The sequence below is a fragment of the Sceloporus occidentalis genome, unplaced genomic scaffold (genome assembly GCF_023333645.1).
Source record: "Sceloporus occidentalis isolate IW3139 unplaced genomic scaffold, rSceOcc1.0.p SCAF_1, whole genome shotgun sequence".
NCBI classification, from domain to species: domain Eukaryota; kingdom Metazoa; phylum Chordata; class Lepidosauria; order Squamata; family Phrynosomatidae; genus Sceloporus; species Sceloporus occidentalis.
In genome coordinates, this window is record NW_028316981.1 from 282,742,996 (window position 1) to 282,766,593 (window position 23,598).

The 23,598-nt window shown below is 39.7% G+C and overlaps 1 protein-coding gene across 2 annotated transcripts in view; it reads right to left on the reverse strand.

Annotated features, from left to right (window-relative positions):
* Positions 1-23,598, reverse strand: part of CWC27 (CWC27 spliceosome associated cyclophilin) — a 139,995-nt gene that overhangs the window by 106,686 nt on the left and 9,711 nt on the right. For both annotated transcript variants that reach the window (XM_089495164.1, XM_089495168.1), the window contains exons 5-10: positions 21,692-21,790; positions 19,333-19,436; positions 18,836-18,905; positions 17,710-17,789; positions 15,489-15,522; positions 13,410-13,567 (exon numbers count right to left, since the gene is read on the reverse strand). In XM_089495164.1, the coding sequence (XP_089351290.1) occupies positions 13,410-13,567; positions 15,489-15,522; positions 17,710-17,789; positions 18,836-18,905; positions 19,333-19,436; positions 21,692-21,790 (545 nt within the window). The remainder of the gene's footprint in view (positions 1-13,409; positions 13,568-15,488; positions 15,523-17,709; positions 17,790-18,835; positions 18,906-19,332; positions 19,437-21,691; positions 21,791-23,598) is intronic.

Here is a 23,598-nt window from a genome sequence, read left to right on the forward strand (position 1 = left end):
TACTAAAAACAGAAAAATGTAAAGTGTCCTGTGAGGGAAGCAATTTAACTTTGGAAGAGTCATCTTTAAAAAATATTGATCTACTTTTATTCCATCTTCTCGGAGACTTGGTGTGACTTTTATAAAATAACATTTGTCTAAAATCAGACCACCTGTAAACTGACAACGCACAAATTGTTAAAGAATAAGGCTACTGAACATAGCCACAAAACTTCTCTGTTACCACCTTAGTTGCCCCACAAAACTTTGCACGAATATTTAAACAACAATACCTTCACAAAAAGGTATCTATCTCAAAATAAAATACAGAACACTAAAACTGGTGGAATGGAATAAAAGGGTTAAAGGGAAAGTGAGGGGGGAAAAGTAAAGAGGTGACAGGAAGAATGTGCTTGAGAGTCTGGACCACCAATAACCCACCATTCCCCTCTTTTTATTTACTCTAGTTGCATGTTAATCTTTTTCCCCTTCTCCTTTTGTCTATCTTATTTGTTGCTGCTTTAGCCTGGGGATTATCCTCCTGTCCTGTATTTGTACAGTGGCTAGAAAAACAATGTGGTCTTCAGTCCCTTGGTGCCATCAGAATACAAACGTGAATACTGCATCTAATTGATTCTGGGGGGAACAACACAGGAAGCATGACCCACAAAAAAGCCTGTTTCTCTCCCCTTTCCACACTCAAAACAAAGAAAACACAACCTTTTATTAACAGCTGTGTCAGAACCTCTATTATCACAGGCATTTCAGAGCCAAATAATACAGAGTTTAAAGTTCAGCTAAACCTCACCCTGAAGATCAAATGAAGACAGCCAGCTTACTTGTTACTCTGTTGTGTGACCACATCATGCATACTAAATCTAATAACTACTTTCTGATCAATAAAATATATTTATATGAGCAACCAACACAGTATTATAAATGATCTAGAACCACTACAGAGGAAAGTGTATTTTAGTGGTGTAAAATAAGAGACAATTCTTTTAATATTCATAACAAACATTCACAGGGACTTTTTAAGTGCAGGATACACACAATATCCTGTATTTAAAGTAAGTCATATAAGTGATGAGAGATAAAGTACCAAAATTATACCATTATTATTTTTGGCAATAAAATAATATTTGTCTTGTAACATTTTCTCATTCTTTCCCCTCTCCTCCCATCCCAAGAAGCCTTGAACTGTCAGATGAAAGGCTATTCCATAATGTCCTCCATGATTAAGTAAGCAATGAACAAAACTAATAGCAATAGCAGAGGCTGTACTATTACACTATTGTTATAATTACTACAAAGAGGTACAGATTTATGAAAAGCATGAATATTTTTTATTACACAGACTCAATTGATTTCTTCCCAGTAGGATGATGCAACAGTACTTTAACTCTGTATGAAGTGGCATACTTAGATATTTTTCCAGGATCTCTATAAGTCTGGGCCAAATAGACACTGAAAATCAGGGTCCCTTACAATGGATATTATGGTTCTCTTCTCATAGCGAGGACCTTAGGAGGACCTTAAAGCTGCTATGCCACAGCTATCATGCCCTTTCCAGAGTGCAAAAAGGAGCCACTTTTTGCAGCTCCTTTTTGCTCCCCGGAAAGGCCAGATTGGGGCTGCAGTGTGCCACGGTCCCATTCCGTCTGCACAGTCTCTAAGTTATGAACACTATAATAGCTCTACTAATCCACAGGGGTAAGCCAAGCTTTAAAACAGGGGTAGGCATACCTCGAAGCCTAGAGGGTCACTCAGACAATTTACAGGCTGCTTGTAGCTCTGGAAAGCTATAGTTACACTGTTTGTAGCCACCATTTTGGTAACTAAAAGTAACCTTGTGTCACTTCAAGTTGCTTTTTTTTCTTTTCTTTTTTCTTTTTGGTCTCTGAAGAGGGTCCTGTTATTTAAGGGTGAGCAACTCACCCCGAGCTGCATTTTTTAATTTGGTAATTTTTAGCATTTTTTTCCAGTCAAAAAATTATGCTTTTTATCAGGAGTGCTGGTGGCTTGGGGGAACAGGGTACCAAGGGCTGCTCGGGGCACCCCAAAAGGAGCATATATGGCCTATAGGCTGTATGATTCCAGCTCCTACTTTAAAGACCAGTGGGATAAAGCAGGATCTTTCCTATCTACCTCACATATTTCAGTTGCAAATGTACCTAACACAGGGTGTATTTTTTTTAAAAAATAAAGAGTCTGGCACACAGCATCAATCAAACAAATAGACAGACAGACAGATAGACAAAATTATTTCACTATCTAGCACTGGATAAATTCCAGAGCGTCATCCCTTATCTCAGACATCCTATATGCAAAACATCCCTGACATCGCACATCTTGTAAACCTCTATAATAGGGGTCCTAGCCAGCTCAAGTGTATATACTCATCTACAAAATCTATGCCCAAAAATTGACCCCAAAATCCCAGATCAACCTATTTATGGGCCAGTATGGTAATGTGATAGCACCTCTTTCAGATTTCCCCATGCGGTCAGGAGAGCAGTTTTCTTCCCTCTTGAAAGAGTCCTAGGTGGTTGATTGCTGTTAAACAAACAAACAAACAAACAGAGTCTCACCTGCGCTGCTGCTGTCTGAGGAGTGAAAGCTGAAACCAAGGCTGAAACGCTGAAGCAAAAAGCCTCAATTAGAGGCTCTCTTGCTGCATGCACACATATACACACTTAAGTTTTCCTCAAAGCCTCCAAGTTTTACCCTCGACTTATCCATGGGTCATGGCACAATCCATAATTTTGGCCCCAAAACCTGCCCTCGAATTATAAATGAGGTTGACTTATAGTCCAGTATATAAGGTATCTATTTGTTAAATAACTTCCATTGTTGGGGATTATACTGATAGACCTAGTTGCTAGAATCATTTCACCCTGCATTTAATTTTTCAAGAAAACCCTGCAAAAGAATTATTATTATTATTATTATTATTATTATCATTATTATTATGCTTTATTTATATAGCGCTGTAGATTTACACAGCGCTGTACATACAAACAATAAAATAGATAAAGTAAACCTGCCCATGGTGTACATTCTAAGAATCCATTTTTGTGAGCCATGCATTCAGTGTGAACATCTTTCTTACTCATGGGGGAAGGGAGAGTCATGTGAACTAAGCTGTGACTGGGTCTTGTCAGGGAGCACCAAACCCACACAAGATGTTATCAGCAGGAGGTTAAAGGCTCATGTGTCACCTTCTCCACAGAAATTGAGCACAGGCCCCAGTGAGTATATGAACCAAGACATCTTTATATCCAAATTGCCTAAAGATACAGAACCACCTATTATTAATTTTAAATCACTGACCAATTAGTCCATCAAGCCCCCAGCAAGAGAAAGCTCTCTGCAATGACAGTAATGAAATAATAAACATTTTGAAAACACAGCTAGTGACTTCACACAGAGTAAAAGGGGGGGGGGGAACTATGGGGTTTATCAAACGGGAGGAATTTCTCTTAAATTCAAATGAAAAGAAAGTGAGGCCAGAACGCATTCACTTAAAGTCGCTAGTTTAGCGCAATTACGTGAATGCTCATTGCATTCGAACTGGCTCCCCATTGCCCAAAAATAGCATGCCATTGCCTGAATTTGCATGTGGCAGTCTATCACGCAATAATGTGAAACACATGATTGCGTTTGGACTGACTTCCCAAATTTGCATGTAGTGGGTTATCACGCAATAACATTAAACCCCATGATTGCGTTCAGATTGCCATTGGATTATACTTCCAATTTCCCTCGTTTGATAAACTCCATTATCATATTTTATAAATATAATCAGCCCACAAACATGAGTGAGGTGAAATACTCTCACGCCCAGTCCAAATAAATTGGGTGACGCAAGATAATCCTGACTAATAAGATTAAATATGCTAGTCGATCGTTTTTCTGTTTACATTCATGCTTTATCAGACGTAAAAAGAGAAAATGTATTATTTAATGACTCCTGGAAATCAGTAGAACACTTAAACAATACAATGAAAGCAACATGACTTCAATCCAAACAATTCTCCATCAAAAACATATAGAGACAGCCACCACTAATGAGAATTTGGGCTAATTAGACCCTACCATCTCCCCAATCAAGGGAAATCAAGAGCTGGTCTGTACATTTTACTATTTAAACAGAACTGAAATTGTAGTATTTGCAAGCATCCTACTGCAGGGTGATGAAACGGAAAAGCCCTGTTGGTGGCAGATATCTTTGTGAAAACACACCCTTCTATTGTTCTTATTGAACACAACAGAAAAACACACAAGAGAACTTCCTGATAGGTTGTAGCCTTGGTTTTAAGCTTCACAAAGGTAAAGGCATACATGTGATAAAGGAAACAAAGTGATGTGAAAACAAGAGAATTTTTTCTCCTCATTATGAAAAAAAAAAAAACCCTGAACCATAAGAAAAAGATTGCCTTAGTCTGGAATGGATCAGCAAATCTCTGAAACTCCATCGTGACTGCTATCTCCCCATTTTTAAAAAGACACCACAGCCTTCTTTCTTATAAGGAACTTTCATTATGCTTTCTGTTGGTTTTGTATATTCATCCTGGCATGTTTTAACCTTTAATGAGTTGATTTTATTCATCAAAGTAATGAGTAATGAATCAAAAAGAATCTTTTTAAGAGCATAATCAGTTGTGTGATATTGCTGAATTACTTTTCAACCACTGTTAACTACTAGCAGTAATTAGTTACTTTTAAAAAGTAATTTTCCAATCTCTGGTCCAGCCTAACCAAAAAGATTTTTGAGAAAAATTAGATTCTATTGAACTTGGCAGCAGTTGCTGCTTGTGGAGGAGGCAGACGAACAGTATTCATCAGCTGCTACCACTATGAGTGGACATCAACAGGAACACAGCTGTGGCATGCAAGATACAACGCAGTGATAGGTTTTCACAGCTGTTTATTCATTTTTTAACAAAAGGTAAACACATAGATAGGCAAACCTATTTCTAAAACAAAATAGGTGTTTTTCAGAAGTCCTAAAATAACTGAAAGCTAAACAAGAGAATGCTATCCTAATCCCCCCTTTCCATTCCCTAATTAAAGCAACACACATAGTCTTTAAAAATGAACAAAAATAATGCTGCTAACTTGTTGTCCTACTTAATTAAAATTTGTCATCACTGCTTAAAATTGATCCCTCCCTATTTAGTTGATTAATCTACCAGTAGTTGCAGTTTTACTTTAGGATCACTATAAGTCAGAAATGGCTTGAAGGCACACAACAACAACAGATTTTGAGAACTCATGTTTGACTTTAGGGTGATAACAGTCTTGCAAATACTGTTTAGTCTCTAAAACACTGATTTCCATTATTTTATAATTTCTTGTTAGCAATCCGAACTCCCTGCTCCCATGTACTTTCAAGCTTTGAGACTGTCATATTAACCAACAGAAGAAGAGCAAGACAGAGGTCATTCAAAAATTTATGGCATATGAGCTCCACCTATAGGATAAAGACTTGAATGAAAGCCTTAAAGAATATTTCTTTAAAAATAGGAGAATACTTGCCAAAGTAATCATTTTCATGCCTTTAACAAAATCTCAGCACCACCCCAAAAGGTCCACTTGATGAAAACCTTAAATTTTCGAGTCTAGAATTTCTACAATGAGCTATCAATTTTTATCATTTCTACAGTGATACTCTGCACAGTTCCACTACAACTATGGTTTTGCTCTATGACTGTCATTTGAAAAGTTGCACAGTTGGTCCTTGGGGTTTGGTTACAGGACCCCCCCCCAATGGATACAAAAATCCATGAATGCTCAAGTTCCATTATATATAACGGCATGGTGAAATTCTGTCCTTTATATAAAATAGCAAAATCAAGGTTTGTTTTTTGGAATTTAATTTTAAAAATATTTTCAAGCTGTAAACAGTTGAATCCACGGATATAGAATCAATGAGTATGGAGGGCTGATTGTATGTATAAAAGAGCATTCCTGCTCCATGGGCCATTTGACCAAATTATAATAAGTGTTCTGGGCATGAGGTGTTTAACAAATCAGTAGTATTGAACTGGACAGTGATTGTATACAAATAGAACAGTAAAAGAAGCCTCTGTAAGTTCATCTGAGGAACAACCTTTTGGAAATTATGCAATGAGTTTCAACTAAAGGTCTTCAAAGAGCTGAAGGGATACTGTTCAATGCAGGATCTTCATGAGAAAATGCAACTACACCCTCCAGACACATGGCTGTTCAACTTCTATTTCCTCAGGGAAAGTATGATTTTCTATTTGAATGTTAGATACTATCTGGTTTAACATTTTGTATTAATTTGCAATATCTTTATTTAAAAAGTGAGTCATTTGTTTTAGTAGTCTTGAGAAAGATCTTTGTCAACATGTACTGGATGGCTCATCATGAAATGAATGACTACTTTTAGCATCAGCTTGAGGCCATTCAATCCTCTGGGACATTTTTCTGGGAAATTGCCACATCATAAATAAGCAATCTTTTTCAAGTTTGCTTAATCTGTTCCATTTCTCTATCCCTTCCTGTATAGAGTTCAAAGGGTTACAGAAATGATTCACTCCCACCTACTCCCCCATGTCACAGTAATCTTGTAAGAGAGTTTAGGCCTTGTGATGGTTACTGGTCCAAATTTGCCCATCAACATTCATGGCTGAGTGAGGGTTTGAATCCAGGTCTTTCTTATCCAACATCCTAACACTTATACTTCAATAATTTTCAAGATTCTAATGACAATGTATCAATTGGAATTATGGTGGCTTTTGTACTGGAAGTGACTTTGTACAGGAATAGAGCAGCCTAAAGCTGCTCCTTCTGAGAGCGGCCCAAGTCCCCACTGACTGCACCGCCCGTTCCAAGGCACATGCACATGCACATGCCATGACCACACAGCACGGCCTCAACTTGCACTGATGAGGCTTTTTTACCATCACCCCCACCATCTATGCACACCGTTGCAGGAACACACTGTCGGGGATTTCCTCCTACCTAGATGCCATGCCATGCCATCCCCTTTCATCGTGCCCACAGTTGCACCTGCAACCCTCCACTGGCCATCGGAGCAGAGGCGTGCCCAGTAAAACACTGGCATTGCACAATCCTGCCCCCCCTACATGCCTCATTCACCCCATACCCCATTTTGGACTGTCCGGTTTGTGTATGTTGTACTTATAGCCATTTGAAGTGCCACACTTTCCCTTTTTGCACTGCCAGCTCCATCCTTCTTAAATGTGTCCCTGCACCAGTGCATTTATATGCCATGGAACACTCCTTTGGGACTGGTCTGGCGTCAGGGGGTTCATATACTTATCAAATTTGCAGATGACACCAAATTAGGGGGAATAGCTAATACCCCAGAGGACAGGATCAAGATTCAAAATGACCTGAATAGACTAGAAAGCTGGGCCAAAGCTAACAAACTGAAATTCAACACAGAGAAATGTAAGGTATTGCACTTAGGGCGGAAAAATAAAATGCACAGATATAGGATGGGTGACACCTGGCTGAATGAAACTACGTGTGAAAGGGATCTAGGAGTCCAAGTAGACCACAAGTTGAACATGAGTGAACAGTGTGATGCGGCAGCTAAAAAGGCCAATGCTATTTTAGGCTGCATCAATAGAAGTATAGTGTCTAGATCAAGAGAAGTAATAGTGCCACTGTATTCCGCTCTGGTCAGGCCCCACCTAGAATATTGTGTCCAGTTCTGGGCACCACAATTCAGAAAGGACATTGAGAAACTGGAGCGTGTCCAAAGGAGGGCGACAAAAATGGTGAAGGGTCTGGAAACCATGCCCTATGAGGAACGACTTAGGGAGCTGGGGGATGTTTAGCCTGGAGAAAAGAAGGTTAAGAGGTGATATGATAGCCCTGTTTAAATATTTGAAAGGATGTCATATTGAAGAGGGAGCAAGCTTGTTTTCTGCTGCTCCAGAGAACAGGACCGGGAACAATGGATGCAAGCTACAGGAAAAGAGATTCCACCTGAACATTAGGAGGAACTTCCTGACAGTAAGGGCTGTTCGACAGTGGAATGCACTCCCTCGGAGGGCGATAGAGTCTCCTTCCTTGGAGGTCTTTAAACAGAGGCTGGATGGCCATCTGTCAGGGATGCTTTGAATTGGATTTCCTGCATGGCAGGGGGTTGGACTGGATGGCCCTAGTGGTCTCTTCCAACTCTACGATTCTATGATTCTATGGCCTGTTACAGACAGCCAAAATAAAGCTGCTTCGAGTCACAGTGGAGGTACGGTGTTTCAATGATGCATGCGTCCTAAGCAGACTGGAGCATGGCTTTGGTGTGGCTTCTGGGCTCTTAGGACGCATGCATCATTGAAACACTGTACCTCCACTGTGACTCGAAGCAGCTTTATTTTGGCTGTCTGTAACAGGCCTATGATTCTATATCAAGGGTTGAAGGTGCACACATCTCCAGAAGGTACGGTTTCTTTCAAATATACACTGTTATTCGCTGTTATAAGTGAGCCAATTCCACATGAATCCTGGGGTGAGAAACCATAGTGCTACCCACCCAAATGAGGTTCTGCATGATGTCCCTATTGACATGGTGGTGAGCTGCTTTGATGGCTGCTTCACTTTGAGCTCCTTGCCAAATCCTCCTTGGGAACAAGTTAATCCACAAAATAATAGTGTCCAGGAGGATGTGTCTGATCTTGTGAAGGCCAGCTAATATCATCCTGACCAGCTGAAGCATTTGTATACCGCTTATCAGTGCACTCCCCATGTGGTTTACAATGTGTAAGCTAATTGTTCCCAACAAGCTGGGTACTCATTTGAGCTACATACAGAAGGATGCCAGGCTGAGTCCACTGTTGAGCCTTGGGATCAAACTCACAACCTTGTGGCTGTGAACAGCTGCAGTACAGGCATTTAACCACTGTGCCACCAGGGCTCCGGCATTCTCCCTCAAGTGAGTCAGAAGAATGTCAGGATGCAGATGGACCAGGGTCAGTTCAATGATTCAGGGAGTAGAACTCCCTCACCATAGCATCCATTGGCATCCCCACCAATGTATACTTGCCACATGTGACAGATCGATGTCTTGCTTCTGTCTGAGTAAACTACATGTCATTCAGCCCAAAAGATGAGGCTGTATCCAACTCTCCACACTGCTTTGGAGGTGCCTGCTCAAGAAACAGAAAGAATTAGATGGAAGGGGAGCCCAAAGGCTCATCCTCAAGGCATACCACCAGGAGCTGCTGACTTGAGTGTGCATATACAATTGGAAGGCTTATGAATGCCAATGTCCCATTGTCTGAATATCAGCATGTGGCAGACCTTGACTGGCTGTGGCTGTAGTTGTTCCTATGTAGAATGAGTAGAAAATTAATCCATGGAGATACCGATCTCTGCAATGATCCATCTGAATACTGCTTAAAATTGGAACTAGGTAAGGGGAAGGCCAGAGGGATGAAGCTGAGCAGGATTCTAAGTAGCACAACCCGACCTGCACAAGACATATCTGATCCGATGGTGCCCTGCCCAAAAGCATGACCTGACCCCCTCCTCTACTGAACATCTTTAAACATCTGGAATGTAATATCACTCTGTGCCAGGTGAACTGTAGAACTGAAATCTACAGGGACAGAACAAACTTGTCTGAACTTGAATTGGGAAGGAGTTCACTAATACACATGGTAGCAAAAGGCCAGCATAAAGGCAGCCTGGATAATAATAATAATAATAATAATAATAATAATAAGACTTTATTTCTATACCGCTTTTCCGGTGATCAAAGTGGTGTACAGCAAAAATGTTAATACATACGAGTTAAGATAAAACCCGCGAATCTCAAATTACATAAAAATGCATAAAGCACATAAAAAACACATAAAAAACATACAGCCAGGAATCTTTCAGTCAATGACATGCAAATCTATTAGAAATAATTATTACAAAGAGTCAGACGGATATGCCAGTCGGAATAAGTGTGTCTTCAGAGCCTTTTTAAAAGCGTCCAAAGTGGAACAGGCTCGGATTTCATCAGGAAGATTATTCCAAAGGGTAGGTGCTGTCACTGAAAATGACTTCTTGTGAGTTGTTGTCAGTCTCACTTTTGGACATTCTAATAAGAATTTCCCTGATGACCTGAGAGTGCGGGGCGGATTGTGTGGGACAGAAAGAACCAAAAAGCAACACACACACACACACAATGTAATCCCCCCTGCACCACCATCCCTCCCAACCACCACCATTGGCATGCTTGCCAGACAAAGGCAAGTCCACCTCTCTGTCCAACCCAAGCTGATTTTCCAGCCATCATGCCTGAAGGGTGAGAGATTGAAGGTCAGATTCACCTCCTACCCCTACTACCTGAACGAGAGTCCACCCATTCAGCCCCCCTGCCGAGTTCCCCATCAACCTACTCATTGTGTGCTAGAATGTCCCTTCCCCCCACTGGGCACCCTCTCCCCACCCACCAAATCAGCTCCTCTACCTGCCTGCCACTTCCTTCATTTTATCCCCTCCCTCTCTTTCTGCCGCCTCAGGATCCCTATGCCGCAAGTCCCAAGCCTGCTTCCACCTATCCTCAACTTTCCTTCCCCTCAACAGACATCTCCTCACACACCTGCTACATTAAGACCCTAGCTTACCTAATTGTTTACCCCCACTTCTTCCCCTCTCCTCCTGCCACCTTGAGCTACTTCTGCCATGAACCCTCCTCTCCAGTCTGGCCCCCACTTACCTGAAATTCTGCCCTTGATAGGCATCCTACTGCAAGCCTGCCACATCAGTCCCTTAATCAGCTACATGCTACTTAGCAGAAAGCCTCCCCTTGCCATATACCTCCTACCCATCCTTGCCAAAGTAACACCACTGCCATGTCAGGCTGACCCAAACCCATTGCTTGCCTCAATTAACCTTCCCCCTTGTCGGTCACATTCCTGCCAGCCTGCTAGATCAGGTTCCCATTTGTCCCATTAGGCCCTTGGGCCCCATTTCCCCCCAGCATCCCTCCCCGTACCTATCCCAGTTGTTCCCCTCCCTCACAGGCAGGTCGCAAGCCTAAATTCAACTGGCAGCCACACGGCCTCCTTTTATGCATGGCCTAGCCAACAATAACCAGCTGTCACATGGGATTTCAAGCACCACAAGATTTAAATGAAATCTGGAGGAAGATTTGCCCCAGATCCTATTTGAAGTCTCCTGAAGGTAGACACTGTAAAGGACTCCAAATGACAGTCAGAGTTGAAGTAGAATTCCGGCGCAGGCCCTGGGTCACCAGATGCAACAGCACCTGTCTGAGAGCCATTGGGATAGGACTGTCACAGCTTCCTAGTGGTCTATAGTGGATAGCACAAAGTTCCCTCCCAAGTTATATGGAGGGCACCTATTTTGTAGAAGCACAAAATATAGTAATAATAGCTGTCTTTAAATTGATAATTTTTAGTAAGTAGAAAAGCTCTTCCACAAAAGGCATAACCAAATAAGGATTATTATTTGTTTTGTAGTTGAAATGTACAGTTTAGACCAGTGCAACAGATTTGATGTAAGTGTTGTCCTAAATATAAGCCATTACTGCATTACAATGCTCTACTTGCTGATCTAGCTTTCTGATGAAATGAAAGGCTTGATAACTCAGATGTTCCACAAAATATTCCGAGAACCTCCCACTGAAGTCACACACTATAGATTCTGTTCCATGACTTTTGGCACCCCAGATCCATGAATCACTGCCTGCTTTGATCAACACAAGATTGAATCAGCATCCTTGAAATTCTCTCTGGACAATGCACCATATCACTAGTTTCCAACACATCTGTGTATAGCAAGAGTAATCTTGAAATTCCCATTTTTCACAATTTCTAAACAAAATCCACAAGTAAGCAGGGGAAGCTTCAAGCATGGCAGAAACTTCAACAACTTACTGAAGTAATTCTACATTGCTGTGTCCTTTGAGATGTCTGTGACTGACCCCATACTTATGAAATGCTTAATGCTGAAGACAGAGGGGATAGGAGGCACAATAAAATAAATAAATATACATAAGAGGAAGATTAAAATGCTGCTTATTTAAAACCATAAGTTTAAAATTAAAAACTAAAGAATGTTCAAGCAGTTTAGAGAAACTGGACTTGGTTGAAGAATATAGCACATCTTCTAAAAGAATGAAAGAAAGTCAAATGGGAATAGAGAACATATTTATATAGTCAGACATAATTTTGAAAGTGAAGAAGACACACTCAAGACATTCCAGTAGAATTTCAACAACTTCCAACCTACTATCAATCTCAGCCTGAAAATATCGACAGCACAGTACAGCAATAAAAAGACATTTAAGCGCCACACTATATCACAAACCCACTGACCCTTAGGCATACTTACATGCCTCCACTTTCCACTGCACTACCAAATCCATAGTTTACAGCCAAGCCCTCTGACACAATTGCATCTGCTCAGACCCACAAGACAGGGACACCAAAAACACAGAGTTACAACAAACATTCCTCAAGCTACAGTACCCACCATATGAAGTAAAACCAAACAAACCACAAATCAACAAAGCAAGACTTGCATCCAGAACTAATCTATTATAGAATATATTAATGACAGGACCCCAATAGTGCTCACATACAGTTCTCACCTCAGACTATTCAGATGTATCATCAATGAACTACAACCCATTCTGGACAATAATGCTGCCCTTTCAAGGACAGTTTGTGGCAGGTTTTTACTTGCCTACAGATAACCTCACAATCTCAATTACTTACCTACAGGAGGACATACAACATGGATGGTGAAACAGGTACAAAACCTTGCCAACCCAGATTCCAACTTTGCCCAAACATCTACTCAGGAAGCCCCATGCTGAAAGTTCCTTTATTGGGAAAATACCCAGATCAGAATCTCTGGCTTCAATACTACCTTTAGGTACATTCAGGTAATGAGCAGAAAGTCATAAGCACAGGGGAGAACATAACACCACACAATATATATTTTTTTAAAAACCCAACAACCACTTTTTCTTATTGAGGTCAAAGGAGCTTCATCCTAGATATTTAGTAGTTATCCAGAAGCATTTATATGGTGGCACATAGTACAATTTAAATATATAACATTGCTCCTCTAAAAATCGTACAGAGAGCCAGTATGGTGTAGCAGTTTGAGTGCTGGACTATGATTCTGGGAAACCAGGGTTTGAATCCTGGCTCAACCATGGAAACCCGGTAGATGACATACCCTCTCATCCTAAGAAGATGGCAGTGGCAAACCACCTCTGAATAAATCTTGCAATGAAAACTCTATGATAGGATCACCAAGTCAACTTGAAGGCACATAACAAAAAAACAAAACAAAACATAAGACCATGTCATGAGGACATGTCATTTTTGCTTCAATGACAAGGTGGAATGAAATGGAAAGTTTACTACACTCCCGTAACTTCAGTGTAATGCACTACTCACCTGCGACTACTTTTCTTCTCTGTTTCATCCTCTTTCATTGTTTTTTTAACAGTTAGAATGGTATCTTTCTTTAGCTTCTTCACAATTCGTTCTTTCATTTGACTTTTTTCATCACTATCAATATCATCACCTTCATCACAATATCCATCCTCTTCCTCCTAAGGAAACAGATGGTGAGTTCATGCATTATCTTTTATTCACATCTGAAAGCTTCATTTCATCAAAAAATATTACCACTGATCACAGCCATTGATAGATATGGATAAATAGCAATAACACTTACATTTCTATACCATTTTATAGTTTATAGATACCATATCGGAACTTAGTGCTGTGGTGATGGAATATTATTATCCTTTCCTTGTTCAAAGAGAGGGACAGTGCCCGAGTTCTCATCTTCATACTCATCAATAGTCTGAAATCTTGAATCAGATGGAGTTAGACTGAGAACGGAGGTTGCTTTTCCAGAACACAAACCTTGTTCATTATTTCTAGCTTGATAAGAGGCTACACAGTTTAGGATCGAGTCCTCCATAATTTCATTTACTTGTTTTGTTGCAGAGTTTAGGGGTGGGTTGACTGCTTCAGGCATATCTTCATCTTGAGGGCCATCCAAACCCGCCCCACATTCTTTTTCTTCACTTGGGAAACAATTGGGGGGGGGGGGGGGCTACTGTCAAAATCCCAAGCTCTACAAGTCCTACTAAGGTTTCAATAATAGCTTTAAGACCAGAAATTTCCTTTTACAGTACATCCATTCTATTAAAGAATTTTACTGCTGTTTGCTCTGCTAGAAAACATTGATCTTGTAAAAAAACTATACAAAGAGGGAGGGTTGTATTCTGCTGATACTGGGTGAGACTTAGTGCTCCTTTCTCTTAATTCGTTTACCATTTCTTTATATGAGGAAAACAGCTTTTGCTTAATGGGTGAAATATTTACTTCAACAAAGCCAGGACCAATAGACCAATTTGTGACATTTTCAAAGGAGGAATGGGAGGAAGGAGTTTCTGTTTCAATTTTGTTATGTATTACCTCAGCTGTTTCAACTGAGCTCTTTGAGGGGCCAGGGTTATCTATTGGGGGCAATTCTGTAACCTTTGGGTTCGGCCTCTGCTCCTGTCCTTCGTTTACTGGGTCATAATATTCCAGTATTGATTTCTGGACTAAAATGGGTAGTGTGTTTTGAGCTGAGGCTTTTCTAATCTGGGCCTGAGTTGAGACCATATTAGGAGGTTGATAATATCAGGCAACTTGGGAGAAACTTTGCAGCTGGCTGATGACTTCTGTCCTGAGGAAGCACAATAACACCAAGTGCCGCCTCTGCTGCTGTGCCGCTGCTGCTATTATTATTGTTGTTGTTGCTGCTGCTGCTGCTGTGCTTCCTGGGCTGGTCCCTCTGGCAAGATGGCTTGCTGCTCCCAGACACGCCCCTCTCTCTCTCCCTTAGTGCTGCTTCTTGCCTGGCTCGGTGGAATGGGTGGGAAAAGGAGCCCAAGATTCAGCGTCTCAGGCTGGTCCATCTGGGAAGGAGGTTTGCTGCTCCACCATTTTATAGTGCTAAGCACGCTCTAGGTTTACACTGCGTTAGCCAATTGTTAAAGAGATACAAAAAGAGATGGCAAAGAGATACCAAAATACATGAAAGTTACATGAAGAAAATATTCTTCTGCATTTTAAAGGCCTCCTAAAAATGACTCCTATCTTCAGGATTTTATATTTTATAAATGATGTCGCCTCTTCTCTAAGTATTTTGTTTTTAACTCACATTGCTTGGTACTATTCACAAGCAATGATCAAGAAAAGTGACAGTTGCATGGGGCAAATTCAACCACTGTATAAGTGGATCTCTATTTATTTACCCAGGGGAGCATTTATCTCTTCTTCTCCATCCTTCATTAAAATCTATTCTGAGGTCTCTTAACTGTCAAAAGCCAATAGTTGTTCTCAAGGTAGGTGTTGTAAGGATAAGGGGAAATTATTCCTTTCCCCAGTTTCATTGAAAAAAGCCGTTCCATTGGGGGAAAGGGCCAACCCACAGTTCAGCAGATCACAACCAGAAAGGAAAATGCCACTCACCTTATCTGAATTATCATTTTCATTTGAGTTTTCACTGAAACGCAAGAAAACATATGTAAGTACATTCTCCCCTACTGTATTTTAAATATCTGAATTACACAGAACAGAATGTTCATGGCCTCTTCATTTTCTTGGTTCACTGTTAAAAGATTGTGGCCAAAGTAGTGTTAGTGCCCTATGCTAGCGGTTACATTTCTATGAGAATCACATGGTGGTGACTAGTTCCAAACAGCCTATTTTTCCAATGTCTACTTTCTTTCATTACTGCTGAGCTTACAGCTTCTTTCCTGCTGTTATCACTGACTAAAATAGCATTGTCACACTAGCAAAGTACACTATCAGAACTCTAGTTACCTTTTTAAAAAGCAGAATAAAATCTTCTTGCAGAACAAAAAGCCTAATTAGGGTCAGTTTTGGGATTAGTGTTTTTCCTCTATGGTAAATTCTCTTTCCCTCTTGTTGGAATAGGAGGAGAAGGAGATCAAGCATTCCATCTCCTTACTATAGCTGCTCCAAAGAGAAGCCTCTTTGGAAGTAGATTTGGAGATTTTTTCAGTGTTTGCTGCCCTTACTGCAGCTGTGGAAGGACAATCTGAGCACTATGTGTTTGGCACAAGCAGAGCGAGGCAGAGAAAGCTCAAGCATTCTTGCAATCTGCAGACAGACGCCCCCTACTGACTGCAGCAGACATCAGTTCTTTAAACAAAAGGAGTGGGGAATGGATTTCCCCCACCATTTTTGAGCTGTCAAGATTTTGCTACATCTTTCCAACCAGTTCAGATGAAAAATAAATGGTACTGGGACAACACGAAAAACCTTATTTACTGTCTCTCCTCTGCTGGTTCAACATGCTAGTGTCTTGAGCTAAGTCTGGGCCTTGTTCAGACCCTCAGAAATAAGCATTCATTGCAGAGTCCCTGCCAAGCATATGTATAACAATGCTTACATCCATCTCCAGAGAAATACTCACACCGGAGCCAAAGAGGAAGGTTAAATAAATCTACCAAGTAAGTCAAAGCCTTGAAAATGCTGGAGTTCTGAGAAGCTGCACTTGATCTGTTCTGGCAGGATGGGAAAGACTAGCAGAGGTTATCACTCACTCAGGGCTTAGGCTGAATAAAATTTGCATGAGTACGGATTATTGGTGGTGGAAAGAGATTACCCAGTCAAGGATACTCTTCTCTGCAGCATGAAATGTGCAATTAAAAGCAGAGGAGTACAAAAACTAGTGCACACACACACATATATAAGACTTCAGTTACGCAACTTCCATTCATACGCTGAGCATCAGAATCATATAGAAAAGCAGAGGCAGAGGTTTCGTAGATGCTAATAGCCAGAATGGAGATGTCCTTTTTTGTCTTCTCCTCCTCTAATCCAACTCACTTAGCATAACCCCTTTATAGATATCTACCATTTTAACACTGAAAAATTGTATCTGTTACTGCAACTAAAATTTACACAGCACAGCAATTCCACACAGAATAATGTAATATGGACTTTAGAAGAAAAGAATGAGGTGAGGGACAAGGAAAGAGAAAAGAATCAGGTCCTACGTCGATAAGAAGGAACAGGGAGCAGATGGGGTGGGAGGAAAGAAAAGGGACACAGGGTAGACAAAATGGAGTGAAGTAGGGAGCATAAAGAGGTCACTGTTGTCTTTCGAATTAAAAAAACCTGAATATTTGAAATATACTAGAAGAAGAAGGTAACATTCATGCAAAAATAGAGCTTCCTAATATACGTTCTGTGTGTTTTGGCAGAATGCAGGCATCATTCTGGCATGCTTGTTGTTTTTGCATTACGACAGACACAGTTTCAAGGCAGCTGAGACACCATTTCTAACACATCCTGACTATGCTGGAGTATTACCTCACTCCATCTTAGTCCCAAATCTGCAGGTACTACTATGGGATAATCTTAAACTCAAAAACAGAGTGCTGGTCAAGTGCACAGAAAAGTTATTTTGAATATTTTGATCTTATCATTGTTTTATTATTCACAACAGTTTTAATATTGTTGGGAAGATTTGTTTTAAAGGCAGCTCATGGACATTTTTAATAACTGCATCTTTCAACAGACTCATCATCATTAGCAGGATGAGGAAATGGGGGAAATGACAGATAACTGAATTTATGATATAGCAGAAGCATGCATTGACAACAGAGATCCAACGAATCTAATTTGGTACAGATGCCAAATATGCAAGTAGCATATTAACCTTTTAATTGCAGGGACTGAACTCAGGTGTGGATCATCTTTCAGTAAGTCATGACTGCTTTTGCTTCTTCCTTTCATATTCTAAAATTCAAAATAAAAGAATCAGAGTAATCAGAGTACAGTAAGGCAGTGGAATCTTGGTAAAAATATTCTTTCTTTTGCATCACACAATCCATGTCAATAAAGACAGACAGAATCAAATAAAGAAAAACGTCTGTGCAATACATGTTTCTTATTGAACTAAGAGTTCACCAGAAAGCTGTTAATACAGGTAACCAGAAGCTAATAGAAACTCAGACAATCATCCATATACTTACCAGTAATATCGGATTAGCTTTCTCTTGGTAATACTGCAGAGGCCAGAGACATTTTTATTCAAGAGAGGCGACTAGACATAATATAGCATTATGTTAGAAAGTACAGTAGCATTAAATTATAGTTTGGTGCTACAGTGTATAAAGTTCAGGTGTAGTGTATAAAGTTCAGGACTCCCCTCTCAAACCCTTTCAGGAAACTGCAAGAAGAATAACCTTTTATATTCATTTTCAATTAGTCACAATTTATTGTTCTGTATGATACTTAAACGTATGGTTAAACTATGATTTAGAGTGGATGAAGGCTGCCATGCAGTTCCAGTTGCTTTACATGCAGCCCAAGAAGCAAGGGTTACATTTACATTGCAGACAAAATGCAGTTTGACACCACTTTAACTGTCATGGTGCCATCTTACAGATTTTTAGTTTTGTTAGGCACCAGGACACTTTTGGCAGAGCAGGATAAAGACCTTGTAAAACTAGGATCCCAGGATTCCATAGGATGGAGCCACAGCACTTCATATGGTGTCAGCCCGTATTATTTCACCTCTGGATAGCCAAAAATCACTTTTCCCAAAACACAATTGGTTAGTTACATCTGGAGGGCCACAAGGTGTACACTCCTGTTTAAACTCAGCATCCCACATCTAGCATCAAACATTAGAATACATTTTGATAGCAAAGCTTAGCAATACATATTTTTACAGCAAAGTTACAGGTTTAGATAACAAAGTTGAACAAAGTTGGGCAAAGCAATAGTCACAAAGTAATTTTATTTTAAAGCTTCAAAGGTGATCATTTTGAAACCATTACCTGACTAACTTTGTTGACTTCCACTTCTTCTTCTTCAGCTTCTTCTCCAAAGGAAAGCAAGCTAAAATTTCTTCATGTAGAAAAAGGCAAAAAGAAAGTATTTATTATACCTAGACAATTTTACTAGGAAATTGACAGTTCGGGGTTGTTTAGTGATACAGGGCACCCTTCCCTTACGCGGGGGATCCATTCTGGACCCCTCCGCGTGAGAGAATTTCCACAAATGCTCGAGCCCCATTTAAAACATGCGGTGGTGTCATGGCGAGTGCATGTGCACCATTACCTTTTATGGTGAGCGGCTTTCAGCATAAGCTGAAAGCCGAGTAAAGCACCCACATATGATGCAGCCACACTGTATACGCAATTCAAAGAAAAAACCCACCCATATTTATTTCTCTTTATTTATACAATTAAGAAGCTATTTTGAATTTGATCCTAACTACTACATAGAATCTTGTAATTTAACTTGTAGAAAAGAAATAACAAGTTACAATTACTTTGTGCCCTTGGATTTTGCCTTCTTTTCTTCTTCCACTGGCTTCTCATTCTTCAACTTTTTACTGGTTCTTGGAATTATGTCATCAAAAGGGTTAAATAAAACCTGTAAGAAAGATATTTTACATTTTTTAAAGTCTCCCCAATGTGAAATGTAACAATTTTTCAAACCCACCCAAGCAATACAGTAAAATAACAGTCAGTAAAGACTTATAATCAGAAATATTGAACATATGGAACTGTCATACACTGGGTCTGGCTGCTGGTACGGAGAAGGTAGTATATTCTTTTTCTTGGCAGCACCTTTTCAACATCGCATGCTAAGGTATTTCCCAGCACTGCTATTCTAACTCCCTTTAACGGAAGGTGGTCTGGAACTGGATGTATGCAAAACACACAGTTTGCTCACTGAGCTTTGAGCATATTATTCCATAGCACTTAAATTGTACTGCATTCTCAAGCAAAACAGAAGCTAAATCCAATGGTTGGTTTAAAAAGGAGCAGACTTACTGAAAGAATGGGACTTATAAAAAACCCATAGATTCAAAGGCTTTAAGGAATCTGGGAATAAAAGTTGGATTTAGCCCCAGAAGTCTGCACTATCACAAAATGTAATGGGTTTTTTCTTTCTTTAAAATAGTTGCACCCTAAGCATCAATCTCCCTCTCCAGGATAGGCTACATAGTCCAGTTAAAAATGAAATAATATACAGGATGGTGTGCAGTAACAGGGCAAAGAGCAAAGCAGTACAAATCAAATCCTCAGGATTAAAACTAACAATTAAAATAGCCAGAGAACATAGCAGTTTATTTGGAATTTGGATTTTTAAAATGTTTTTAACATATATCATGCTGCTAGTTATCAACTATAGGTGCATTGTAATTTTTAGAAATAGAAAAAAAAAATTTCCCAAATAATAAAATATATCTGACTCAAAGGTGGAATAGACCACTGTGAATGGGAGGCTTAAAGCTGCTCCTGAGAAAACTGGATTGGGATCACAGCAACTGCATGTTGCATCCCCAATTTGCCTTTTTGCCTGCCCAAAAAGAAGCAGCAAAATGCCGCTCCTTTTTGTGCTGGCAAAAAGCCGGCTTTTTCTGCCCCATCATGGCTTTATGGCACTCCTGCAGCATGTAAATGCTGTGCCACTGGAGTGCCCGAAAACTGGCTGCTGTGTGGGCAGCCAGGCAACTGAAGCCGCCTTCTGGGCATCATGGGGGCATGCGTTGTGCATTCGCCCTGTCCCAAGCCGGCTTGAAGCTGGCTTTTCATGCCGGTTTGTACTGGCCCTAAGTGGCAGGTGAACCTTCCTGAAGACAGCATTCTCAGAAATGGCACCAACACTGAAAAGGCCTCCTCACTTGCACTATCATCCCCCCATAGGTCTACTAGTAGGAACACCTTGAGCAGGTCCTCTGATGGTGACTTTAGTATATAGGCTATTTTATGTGGGGGTAGTGTAAATATCTGGCCCCAAGTTGCTACGTGGCATATAATCACACTGGGAGGAGATAGGATCATGAATAAATTGGAGTGATTTTACACAATTCTTTACTGGGAAATACTGCTCAGATCTAATCCAAACTGGACAGCAAAGTTTAAAAAGTAGTGTTAAGAAAGAGATACTTTCCTAAATTCATGGCTTTGCTGAAGTAAGTGAACTGAATGCTTGGAGCTGTGAAAGATACTACATATATGGGGCATCTCTGGCCATCATATCTAGGTAAAGCCAGTAGACACAAAGGAGTATCATCAGTACTTAAAAGTGAAGCTAATATGGCTTCTCCTCAAAAGAAAAAACAAAACCTAACAATTATCTAGGAAAGCCCAGACATTTACACACCAATATTTAAATGTCCTTCAAAATGATAAGTTTATAAAGCATGTCCTAAGTGATTTATGCCAATAAATAGTGAATAAAGCGTATATACCTAGCCTTTGCCATTCAGGATCAACTATTGGGCTGAGGCAGTGTTACTAACTCTATCAGATGATCTTGAATTCATCGGAAAAACAATCTCCTGCTGATTCTGTTAGAATTTTTACCAGTAGCATGTTCTCATGGGCATCACGTCTGCCCATTTTTGCTGCCCATGCTGACTGAAATGGTTTTAACTGAACCAAGCAGACCACCCAACAAAGCAAGATAATCTAAGCATAGGGAATGATCTATGAGAGAGGCAAGCAACTCCTGACACTGACACATATCAATATGATTAGAATGTAAGAATTTGTAATTGACATATTCTGATAACTCCTTCAATGAAACAGCACTGCAAAAATTAATTCAATTCTATTTTCATAGTTTGAGGTCAAGAAAATGTGTTTTTTAATTTGTTTAGAAAACTTTATATCTACCTCAGTATTTTTTATTTTATATGGATTGATTGGCCTTTCATTCACATCTGTTTCAACCTCTGAAAGTCGTAACATGTTGTATATAGTATCTCCAGTGATCTGCAAAATTAAAAGATGATTTTTAAAAGCTATTGTAAAAGCATATTTTTTCAAAGTACATTCAGAATAGTTTAAAGACAATTCATGTACTGATGTCAGAACATGAAAACAAAAATTTAATACCTTGTATATACCACAACAGTCTTTTTCTATAAATGAGAACTTTGTGTTGCAAAGGCATAATTTTACAAAAGTAAAAGAAAGTAGGAAATGTAGACCAGAGCTCAACTAGAACAAAATAACCAAGTACTGTAACTTCACAACCACATTTTCAGTCTGTGTAGCCTCATTTTGTTGATGATTCAAGGGGAGTTGTCCATTGCACTGGTGATACCTCTCCCATTCTGTAGCACAGCAAAATAAAATAGGAAGACATGCTTTTGTGTATCAATTCTCTCTGTCTTTCATCACCGTGTTGCTCCTTAGTACTAAAAATATTGAGATACCTAACTGCTTTCTATATTCTGGGGTGGTGATAAAGCTCAGTGTCCAAAGAAGAAAAGGAGTCATCATAGTTGTGAAACCATAAACATACTGAAAATTCATTTTGGTCATGGAAGCAGAATACAGGGAGACATTTTAGGCAGGCAAGGGGACTCCAAGAAAGCCCTAGAGCCCCAATTTGCCCCAGAATTTTGCATAAGTTCATTCTTCACCTTTCCTTTAGACATATTTGAACCAATAAAGCAGTAATGGCCACTTGCGTCACTGAATGTTGTTGGATTGCAATTGTCTTCAGCCCAAGTTACTATAGCCAATGGTAAGGCATCACAGAAGCTGCAGTCCAATACCTGGAAGGCCTCAGGTTCCCACCTATTCACTTTAAAATTACTTTTGTTTGCTTATTCATTGTGTAGTTCATGCTGTTCAGAAGCCAGTCATTTCAAAAGAATGAAAGTGTCATCACAGAGTTGCAACAAATGAGTATCTTTTCAGAAAAGGTTAGGATAAACCAGCTTGGTTACACACCATTTTTTAGAGATAAATATTCATTTCCCCATAAGCTTGCATACTTGAGATAAACTGATCAAATTATTTTTATATTTTGTCTTCTTAAAATTGTATTTATGTTTTCTTTTGTTTTATGATTTATCCACTTGCCCCTTATTCTATTCTTTTGCTTTCACTTTCCTTAACACACACCTTTTTTTAATTCACTGTAACTGGGTAAGTATTGTTGTGTGAATACTAAGTAGGAAACTAAAGTAAGTAGATCCTCTCTAGGATACTGATTTCATGAAAGCAGTATTTTTTTTGAAAAGTACTGTATATACTCATGTATAAGTCTAGAAATTTTAGTCAAAAAATTGGCCCCAAAAACTGGGTTGACTTATCCACGGGTCAATGTAAGTACTGTACTTTACCTCTCATATATATTAAAAAGGAGTCTTCCCCTTTCTCTGAATAAAAGGCAAGAGCTCAGTCCATCCTGGGAGCACCAAAAAAAAAAAAAAAAAAAAAAGAATGGATCCCCTCTACTCTCTCATCCATCCAGCCTTTAGGATGAGCACAAACAGTTATTCCTGCCAGAATTTTCTAAGTTCTTTGGCATTATTTTCCTTTGCATCATCCTTTACATCCTTTGTTACATGCCCCTATGTTTTACCCTCGACTTATCTATGGGTCATACAAAATCCATAATTTTGGCCCCAAAACCTGCCCTTGACATATACATGAGGTCGACCTATAGTCGAGTATATACAGGTATTCTTGTGTATATGAAAACTGTTATGGGTTGAAGGCAGGGGCTGACAAGAAGCCACAGAGAAAAGTCATAATGAATATAGTACAATCCTGTTTTAAGGTTA